We start from the raw sequence: 11,451 nt of genomic DNA on the forward strand, positions 1-11,451 counted from the left end.
AATCGATAATAAAGCTACAAATATACCTGGTCTACTAATGACTGGTTTTGTGGTCCAGCAGGGTCACATATTTAAAATTTTTTTGGAAAGAAATATGTCTTATGCTCACTAAGAGTGTATTTATATGATCAAAAATAAAGTAAAAACTGTAGTATTGTCAAATACTATTGCAGTTTAAGTTTTCTAATTTAACAAATTTTAAAATATAATTTCTGTAATGCAAAGCTGAATTTTCAGCATCATAACTCAATTCTTCACTGTTACACGGTCCTTCAAAAATCATTCTAATTTAATAATTTGCTGCTTAAGAAACCGCTCAAAACCGTTTTTGCTACTTGATATTTTGTGGAAGTTGTGATGCTTTTAAAATCAGGATTCTTTGATAAATGGAAAGTTACTAAATAACATTCATTAATAATATTTATTTAAAATAAAAATCTTTTGTAACATTATAAATGTCTTTTTTATTTTTATCAACAATTATCAGAATTAATGCATCTTTGCTGAATAAAAATTTCTAGTATTTAAAAGTTACATTTTAAAATAAAATATTAAAATTGTACATACATTACCATTCAAGTCTGGGGCATCACGGTTTCCACCAAAATATTAAGCTGCAAGCTTTTTATAACATTAATAATAATGAAAATGTTTCAGGAACATCAATGAATGAGAAACATTTCTAATATCAAGAAAACATTTTATGGTCATGAATGTTAATAAAAAAGTTATTTTCAGAATTCATGTTATTTTTTTTTCCAGCTTTTTAATAGTGCTGTCAAACGATTCATCGCAAAATAGAAGTTTTTGTGTGCGTACTGTGTACAATTATTATGTATATACACACACATAAAGTATCTATTTTGAAAATATTTACATTTACATATTTTAGTTAATCACGATTAATTGCATCCAAAATAAAAGTTTTTGTGTACATAATATGTGTGTTTACTGTGTCCATTTATTATTTGTATAAATAAATACACACGCATGCATGCATGTGTATATATATTTAAGAAAAATATGTTGTTTATATGTTTATATTTATATATAATACTGTATGAATTATATAAATATAAATATATTCATGTAAATGTTTTCAAAATATATACTGTATGTGTGTATGTGTCTTTATACATAATAAATAAACAGTACACAAACATATAATGTACACAAAAACATTTATTTTGGATGTGATTAATCGCGATTGCTCAGCACTATATAAATATTTAATATATAAATATATTTTTCTTGAATATATACATGCATGTGTGTATTTATATACACAGGACATAATAAATATACACAGTAATCACAGATATTATGTAAACAAAAACTTATTTTGGATGCAATTAATCACGATTAATCATTGCCCAGCACTGTATAAATATATTTAATATATAAACATTATATTTTTCTTAAATATATACATGCATGTGTGTGTTTATATACAGAATACATAATAAATATACGCAGTAATCACAGATATTTTGTAAACAAAAACTTACTAATAAAATTAACTCATTGTATCTCCAGGTATGATCTAGCGCAGAATGACTCGATTCGTGAAATTGAGGCGATCAGGGGCCGCGTCTCCGTGCTTCGGGAGGAGTTGCTCCGGCACGGTGCTACAGGACAGGGGACGGAGCTGCAAGGTCTTCTCACGCACCTGGATCAGGTGGACACGGGCCGAAATCCCTGCATCCGGGAGGCGCGGCGCAGGGCCGTGTTGGAAGTTCAGGCGCTCATCAACTTCCTAGACCTCTGGGAAGCCCTAGGACGGCGTAACCCCGGATCAGAGGAGCCTCCGCCTCATGCGGCCGTGTGGCGTGTCTTAGCCAGCCTGTGCGACCTGCAGGCTCAGGTTTTGGGCTTTGACGGCAAGAGGGCTGACAAGAGCTACATGCTATTGGAGGAGCTACTGACCAAACAACTTCTGGCTCTTGATGCTGTGGACCCTCAGGGCGACCCGGGGACCAAAACTGCCCGTAAGCAAGCTGTTAAACACGCCCAGAATATCCTAAGCTACCTGGATATGAAGACAGATGAGTGGGAGTACTGAGAGGCTGGGAATAAGGAGCTGCAAGAAAAAGGCAAATGCTTTTTTGCCTCCTGTGCGACATATGAGGACGCGGTCGTGCCGAGGATACAGGCCATGGGCGGAATTTTTAATTTGTATATAAAAGACTTTGTGTATCGCTGTGGGCAGTGAGACTGTTACCCATGATGCACTGCACCTGCTGCTTTTATTGGCCCATTACTGGTCCCTGAAAACCACCTTTTTTCTGGCAGAAGGAAGCGCGGTTTCTACTGCACATGGAGCGTTTGTTTTCATGACAAGAACCCATGATCTTTTTAGTTGAATCTGTGCTGTTGATTGGTGTGGTGTGGTGCTAAACCCTATTCTGCTGCCAAAATCTGCTTCCTGCTTTTTCCCACATGCCTGGGTGGAGCACATTTCAGTCTTTGTCGCCGTGTGAGTACATCAGCTCTTCATTCCTATCCAGTTAAGGAGCGCATTATCCCGTTACGACCACAGCAGGTTGTGCGACGGGCCATTTCCTGTTAATCACACATAATGGAAAAGGCGGCCCAAGCTTAGTGTTCATAGGTTTAATCTCTTCTCTAAATTGCACTTTCTGAGCCTGAGCTCCTCTCGCTATAAACAACAACTGACCCAGAGGGAACAATATTTTTGCGTTTTCTTGCATCTTCTATATATATATATCCCAGTTTACGTACAGAAAGTTACCTTACAATAGATGAAATGAATAAACGTTTGTTTGTGACATCAGTTTAAAGGTGAAGTATAATTTCTGCACCAGACGTTTGCACTTTTCATTAAACTTAAAGGGGTAGTTCACCCAAAAATGGGAATTTTGTCAGTAATTACTCACCCTCATGTCTTTCCAAACCTATTAGTCCTTCTTTCATCTTCAGAAGACAAATTAGGATAGTTTTGATGAAATCTGAGAGCTTTCTGACCCTGCATAGACAGCAACAGAGTATTTTATCAATGTCCTTACTACCTTTCTGGGCCTTGAATGTTTCAGTTGCGTTGCTGGCTATGGAAAGCTCTCGGATTTCATCAAAAATATCTTAATTTGTGTTTCGAAGATGAACAAAGGTCTTACAAGTTTGGAACAACATGAGGGTGAGTAATTAATGACTGAATTTTCGTTTTTGGGTGAACTATCCTTTTAACATTATGGCTTACAATAGTTTATAGATATAGGCTATTCACATTATGCTAACATGAGAAAATATTTAACATGAAATTACACACTTCACCTTTAAAGATGACTCAAGGGCAACTAAAAAAAAAAATCGAACAGATGTCTAACCCTTCCTGTAGTTCTGTTAGATTTAATAGGGGACTTTGGCCAAAATTGCAATGAGGTATTGTCTTTGGAGACATTACTTTTTATTATCAAAATGGAGGACAAAGAATAGAAACTAGTTCACGGGGTTTCTTGTCTTCTCCATTGGTTTTTTGCTGTTAGGCAAAAAGTGCCTGTGCCAGCGACTAGGGAATCAAGCAGAGAGTGAAAGTGTGTGTGTGTCTGTGATTGTTTAGAAGAAGTGGTGCGTGCTATTTTGGTGGTGAGTCTGATCAAAGTGGACAGGGACGTTCTAGGACATTTTCATCGGGGCGGCATGGAAAGACAGCAAGCTATCAAACAAACTCAAAAACTGTGGCTACATGCACATAGATCAATGTGACCCAAATCTGATTTTTTTTTTTCTGTTGCACATGACAGATCTGGGGTTTTTGGGATGACAGTGTGATGACAAGTGTAGATTTGGCTCACTTTCAAATGTGGGAATAAATCGGACAAAGTGAGTTCTCCATGCGACTTTTGTTGTGAATTCATACATATTTGCACATTGGATTTACCCTTAGTTTGAATTAAACAAAAATATGAATTGCATTATATAAAGTACAACAGTAAAGGTGCACAGCAAAGAGGGGCGGGGCGAGCAGAGCTCATTAGCATTTAAAGGAACATGCAACAGAATGGCTCGCTCTAAAAAGGGCTGATTTTTACCAGGTAAATAGTGTTTTTTACACTACCATTGAGAAATTTTAACCAAAGTATGTTATAGACTTTTCATTAAGACCCTAAAGAATCATATGTATTGTGGAAAATGGGCATCCAATGACCCCTTTAAATGAATAGTTCACCAATTACTGAGGCTGAGGACTGAGTACTGAGAATGTAACAAAATCATTAGGATATTAAGTAAATATCATGTTCTGTGAAGATATTTTGTAAATTTCATACCATAAATGTATCAAAACTTAATTTTTGATTAGTAATATGCATTGCTAAGAACTTCATTTGCACAACTTTAAAGTCAATTTTCTCAATATTTTGAGATTTTTGCACCCTCAGATTACAGATTTTCAAATACTTGTATTTTGGCAAAATATTGTCCTAACAAAACATACATTAATGAAACCCTTTTTTTTTTTTTTTTTTTTTTTAGCTTTCAGATGATGTATAAATCTCAATTTTCAAAAAAAAATTCCCTTATGACTGGTTTTGTGGTCCAGGTTCACAATTAGTAATGGTAAAAAATAAAAATATAACTTAAATGTTTGAATTTAATATAATTTATTATGTAAGTTGTTGAAGAACATGGCTGCATAACACACAGCAGTGGTATTTTGGAACAAATCACTTGAGTGAATAATTCAGTGACTCAAGATTTTTTTTTTTTTTTTTTTTTTTTTTTTATGAATCAGTGTTTTTAATGAATCAGCATTGCCTGTTTAGAACAGTGTTTGATATGGGCCATATTTAAAAGGTCAAGTAAACAACAACAACAAAAAATCCTGCATTTAAAAAATTAATTGTGCACTTTGGCTTGCAGTGTGAAGCGGTCTGGTAAAACCCCTTAGAGACTGTTGAGAAAAGATGTAGGAGTAGCTTGTCTGTGGTTAAAACCACAGGAGTATCCAGGTCCACTGTTTAAAAATTGATCACAGAGGCCAGGTGAGGACCGTACACCTTTGCCAGCTCTAATGATGAGTCTAATTTTGGAAAAACAATGCATTCTGTTATCTGTATCATCCTGTGCTTTTGAGTCTCTGCTCATTTGCGTTGTCTGTCCTGTCAGTAGGTTAAAACAGCTTGTTTTGAACTAGAACAGACCTCTGTTTGGTGTTTATTTCGGTCATGTCCCATTTGCTGTGGTCACCACCCTCTGTCCTGCTCCAGATAAGGGCACATGCAGATAAATGGACCATCAGCAGTCATGAAGCGACACCCCAGTTATCATCAAAGAAATCCGGTCGTGTTTGGATTAAACCCAGACACTATTATCCAAGGGCATTCTTGTTGACAAATGACAATAAAGATGCAGGGGCTTGAAGTCATAAGCGGTGCTGGGAAAGAAAGAAAGCAATAGGTTGTGGTCAGAACAGATTTATCCAGACGCTGTCATGAGACTGCCATTGTCTGGCAGACTCCCTGCGGTGGGCAGAGCTGGCAGTTCAGCTGAGGAGGATCCTACATCAGTCAAGGTGAAATACACGCTCCAGCAGCACTTTAAAGCAACCTTGCACTAAGCGTTGGCGTTGTTTTGTGCACCTCTTCTAAACCCACATAGAGATAGCAAAGATGTGAGCTAATATTATGCTCTGTTCTGCGCAACCAGATTTTTAATGTTTGCGAAGATTATGCTGTTTTTCTGGCACAACATGCATATGCAGAATACACACTGTGGGTAAATCCATGTGATGTAAGCGTTTGTTAATGCAGTGGAACTGCTAATTATACATGTAGATTGTGCTGGAAAATTCATTTACAGATACCTGCTTCTCCACTGCAGTTACTTTAGAGGTTTCTGCCTTGAGGTCTCCAAAGATTTCTGTGAACTTGCAGCTATAAGGGGCTGTTCACACAAAACAAAACAGGTTTTTTCAAAGCTAAACTGTGAAAAATGCAAAAGAAAAACATTGTCAAATGTATTGTTATTCTCCTGAAGTTGTGAAGGAAGTAGCATACGTCTTTTTTTTTTTTCAATTTGGTGACGTATATCAGAGTAAAACAGATTATCGAAAAAGAAAAAACAACTAGAGTGGGGACTTGGTTTAATTCATTGTTTTTTGATTGGATGGAGGCAGATCTGCTCAATGGAAAGGGGCGGAGTTTAAGCACACTAAATTATTTGAGAAGAGGTCGATAAATGAAATAACATGGATTAATTGTTTGTAATAAGATTATTAAGATGCATTTAGACGATATATTGAATGAATGTATTCATTTTAAGTGGCTTTTGGAAACCTCTCCCAATAATTTGGCTCAACACAGCATTTCTGTTGATGACAGATAACTAAAATTTCCCAGATGTTAACATTTCTAGTCAGTCTCCCAACAATAGCTAACAGCACAGGTTAAACGTTTGCAATCTGTGTTTTCCTCACAGCCACAAAAATGCGGTCAACCATCACAATTTAAATTCTGTTGATACTCAGAATGATCATTTTGGAGATTCAATTTGTCACTGTGTCTACGCTGGATGTGATCGTTTTCCACGCTACATTCAGCTTGAGCCTGACTCAGGGTTACCAGGTTTTCACAACAAAACTGGCACCTCAGCAAACACAGAACATTCCCCTAATGTTAGTTTTTGGTTCCCATTTGGATATTTTTTTGGGAACCAAATGCTAATATTGGCAAAAAAAAAAATTACCTTGTTACTCAAAATCACATTTTGAATTGGGACCCCTGGTAAAAATCGCCTTCAGGGGGGTAAAATACGTGTTTTTTGGAGGGGTCCCCCTGGTAAAATTTGCATTTCATATTACGTTATTGGTGTCGCTTTAACCTGCGGACATAAAAAAACAACCAGCGACAACATTGTTGCCCAACTGACCCTTTGCAAAGACCCGCCCCCCTTTGGTACTGTTGCTATATCCAACGAATAATGCCACTCTCATACCACACATCATATTCTCACACAGTGAAAAATACATTGCAGAGCAAAGAGTAAACTGACAACGTGCCGACAGACAAGACAGAACAAGTTAGGTATGAAACAGAGTCTCGGCTTTCCAATTTTGTGAATTTTAAGAAATTCAAACAAGAAGTGCCATTTTGTGGCTCTTTAATGTGTCGGATCACTGTAGTGCCTCAGCTCAAGCGGTATGTGAACCGATCATCTCTTCCTCTTCACCAGGAAAGATGTCAGTACACACCAGTTTTCAAGTTCAAGTCCACTGACGTTAACCTACTCTCCTGTCGGACAAAAATGGCATATTCGCCTTATGATTGGCCAGATTGCCTGTCAATCAAACTCTCTGCGAAAGGTCAATTAACTCTATACAAAACCCCACCCCCTTAGTTACTGTTGCTATGTCTGACAAACAATGCCGCTCTCACACTACACATCTTGTTCAGAGGCAGTAAAAAAAATATTAATCTACTCTCCTGTCTGTTTTGTTTGTCAGACAAAAATGGCAGATTCAACATTATGATTGGTTAGATCGCCTGTCAATCAAATGCAAATTGCTACTCAAAAATATCCCAAATGCATTTTGAAGGGGGTCCCCAGGTAAAAATAGTTTGAATACTCTAAAACTGTGTGGAAGCTAAATCACATAGAGAAGGACTTAGTATGTAGGAAAGAGCGCAATATTTTGACAAACTAAAGATAATAGGTGATAAAGATACATACGAGCAGTATTAATTAAGATATTAGCCTGATATTTCACCTACCTGACAAGAAATGATGAGAACAAACACAAAAGATTCTTGCCCTGGAACTCCTAGTTAAATTTAGCAGACAGTTTTTTGCACTCTTCTCCTTAATTTGCAGGCTATAGTACTCCAAATGTTTTTCCCAGTCTGCCCGGTTAGTAAAGCCCAAAACATGACAACAATTGACCATTTTCAGCAGCAATAATCAGCAAATTATGAGAGTTTTGTTGGGTTCAGTTGCATTGTTTACATTCAGTGCCGCCGATTAATGACGCGCCGTGAAAACCCTCTATAGTAGTAACCCTATATAGTATGCAACAGGCTGTCTACACTGGACGCAACAAAGTGACCACTGCAAATCATTTGAACTTTGTGTCAGTACATCATAAATGCAAGGCATTAGTTTACTGTCTGGGATTTGTCGCGCCACATCCAATGTACACAGTATCACTAATTATAATGGGTGTAGACACTTCGTAACTCTGCACACCTTTACTCACATATTTTACCCGTAATACTTCTATACCTTGCATATTTACTTCCGTTTAACATTCTTGTGAATACAGTACCATCGCTATTTAAAGTGCAAACAGTATGCTGTTTGTTGCTATTTATACTTGGTGCAAACTGAATTGTATCTACCACTATTTTCACTCAGTGTAAAAGGCATCTACCTTTTGTTTTACAGTGTCTAAGGCCCGTTCACACCAAGCATGGTAACTATAACTATAAAGATAATGTTCTAAAAATAGTTTTAAATTTAAGTAGGGAGACCATACGTCCTCTTTTTGGACTTAAAAATCGCCCAAAATGTCCGGGATTCGGCTTTTGCCTTCTACACTCGCCATTCTTTGTGGGCGGTTTTGTATCAAAGCCCTGCGCTGGACTGTTTTCTTAATCCCGCTTCCGCAAACATTCTAATTTTGAATATAGTTTTTCGCACATCACGGAGTCGCTATCAATATGCGGAGTATTTAAATCGCTTTGGATGCAGCTCCTGTTGGATGGAGCAGGGTTGCCAAATCCGCATTTTTTCCCACGGAATTGGGCTGATTTTAAACTGTTGCGGCAGGTTGATTTTCTCCTGGGTTAAAAGTTTGAAATATTGCGTAAATTCCATTTGGCTGAATTCCTTATATTGAAACATTTCGCATTCTACCTGTGATAAAATTGGTTTTGTGAAGGATGGCCACTGTGGTAGGAAGCTGTTTAGCTGTGTTTATGATCAATCTGCATAACATTGACTGTGAAATATGTTGTTTTGGTATGGAAATGACATCTTTTGATACCAAAACTGGGACCCCAAAAGAGTACGTATTGTTTTTATTCCACTACATTGACTAGTTTACACTAGATTTACTGTTTGGATGCACTCGAAACGTGCATGCTGAGGACACCTACTGGTTGAAGTCATGTAAATGCAACAAAAACAGACCTTTCTGGAAGCAAGTTATTGTTGTATTTATAGTTACCGCTCTTGGTGTGAAAGGTCATTAAAGTAGCTGCTGCCATGTCCTTCCCAAAACTATGTCGTCCTTATGTATACACTCTAAGAAAAGTCCATAAAATAGGGCACAATGTACAATGTATTGAAATGAAGGAATTTTCTTTTGTTTTCTTTTTTTAAGCAGGGGTTTCACCCACATGTTGAATGACATGTTACATTATGTTGTGTTTTAAAGTTAAAGGAAATGTCCATAAACAGAGTTTACCTTGTATTTTTTCTATTAATGCATATTTTGGCCACATCTGGAGCTTTATATCAGTTCAAAGATTGATATAGGTATTAGACACGGCGCAACCCAATTTCTCTTTCTCAAAATGTCAGGATCCTCGTCTCTCCACAGATCTCTACAGTCTGTCAGACGATTGGTCTGTCAGGTCTGAGTCATGCTGATAACCGCAAAACTATCTCCATGGTTACGATCACAAATCAAATCCATTGTGATTGTCGAATGACACTCAATAGCAGATGATGGCACTTTATAGGTCAACGAGTCCTCTAGGAATATTACAGATTCTTTTGTGTGTGCTGAATGAATATTACCTTGATTGTATTACAGGATGAGCTTTCAAAACAGAGATATTTGACATTGAGACCAAGTTCAGGCTCTATTCCTGCTTTAATGTAATGAGCAAGCATTGCACCCATCTTTTTGTGTTGTTTACAACAATGATAGTCTTTATTAGTAGTGACATGACTGATGTGAGATGAGAGGTGACAAAATTGATGTGTGAATCGTTCCTCTCATTTTATGGATTCCACCATATTAAAGTTCATTACACAAGCTACAAACAACATGAAACCCATACTTGCAAGATTGAGAATGTAATGAAGAATGTCCATCTTTTTTTTTTTTATACCAAAGTTGTTTTTAACTTCCATTTTCTTTTTAATCACTGAAACTCTAGAAAGCAGAGAAGCGAAAACCTCCCACTCTCGCTTTTGGTTTTCTGGAAGAATGTGTTTTTGTGGTGATCTGTGAGATTGTCTAAATGTGTCATGCTATTTATGATGTTCGACGCATTGTGTATATTGTCTGGTTTCAGCTTGTTAAAGAAAAAAAAAAAGCACATTAAGTTCAAACTGCTGTGTGAATGCTTTGGTCAGCGGGGTTGTTTGATTTTTACATGTCTAGATTGCTAAATAAAGGATGGTGATCTGAAAATAACTCATGTTTGTGGCAAGGTATTAATTATGGCCTGGGATCTTTCGACCTGTTTCCATGGCAACCCTTGGCTGTGCTCACAAAATAGGTGTTCAAAAAAAGAATTGGGTTTGCCTGAAATACAGAGCATAGAAAATACCCCAGCACACTTCGTTTGCTACATATAGGATTGAACCACGGCATATCCGTCAACAGATTTCAGCATCACTAGCCTATAAATCTGTGACTAGATACACTGAGCTTTATAATTGGCTTACTGCACAAATAATATCAATCAAATGTAATGTAATAATTCAAATAAATGCAATCGCAACATGATGATACAACAGCACTACCGCCTAAATTATGAATTAATCTCAATATTTAATTGCAGTTAAACATATGCATTGATATTAAAAAGTGCATGTACATTAAATATTTTTGTAATCAGAGTTAGAAACATCTTGAAAAAAATTTATTTTTCCACAAGTTTAATATGTATGCTGATTATATAATATGCAAGGTACACATTTCTAGTAGTTGTGCAGTTTCTCATATTGTATTTTCAGAAAGTTTTGGAATATTTGTCCTCTCCCCAAATTTGTCACTACTGAAACACAGTAATATATAATTTAATAAGAAGGGTTATATTGACTAAATACTAAAAATTTGCAAAGGGTACTAAAATTTTGTTTATTTCCCTGTTATATATATTAAGCTATATATTATATAATGTTATATATATTAAGCTTACTGATATTTTAAATATTATGGTGGGTTTCAATAGATAACAGAAGGATCTTAGTAAACATCTAAGATTTGAATACTTAAATGCTTTTTAAATGTGTTTTTTGGTTGTGGGACAGCAGTTTGCACCAATTCTGTAGCTTGGTCCATGTGTATATATATATATATATATATATATATATATATATATATATATATAGTATAAAATTTCAGTATATTTAAAATTTCAATAGAACAGCATTTATTTATAATTCCAGATTATAAATGTTTATACTGTTAGTTTTTGGGTAATTTAAAGCATATTTCCTTAATTGTACTGACCCCAAACTTTTGAACATTAGTGTATA

General features: G+C 36.2%; 1 protein-coding gene across 1 annotated transcript in view; it reads left to right on the forward strand.

Annotated features, from left to right (window-relative positions):
- Nucleotides 1-3,953, forward strand: part of LOC141325985 (BAG family molecular chaperone regulator 5-like) — a 5,301-nt gene extending 1,348 nt beyond the window's left edge. The window contains exon 2 of the mRNA XM_073834701.1: nucleotides 1,537-3,953. Coding sequence (XP_073690802.1) covers nucleotides 1,537-2,062 — 526 coding nt within the window. The 3' untranslated portion in view covers nucleotides 2,063-3,953. The remainder of the gene's footprint in view (nucleotides 1-1,536) is intronic.
- The last annotated feature ends 7,498 nt before the right edge of the window (nucleotides 3,954-11,451 follow it).

Source organism: Garra rufa, chromosome 2 (assembly GCF_049309525.1).
Source record: "Garra rufa chromosome 2, GarRuf1.0, whole genome shotgun sequence".
In the NCBI taxonomy this organism is placed as follows: Eukaryota; Metazoa; Chordata; class Actinopteri; order Cypriniformes; family Cyprinidae; genus Garra; species Garra rufa.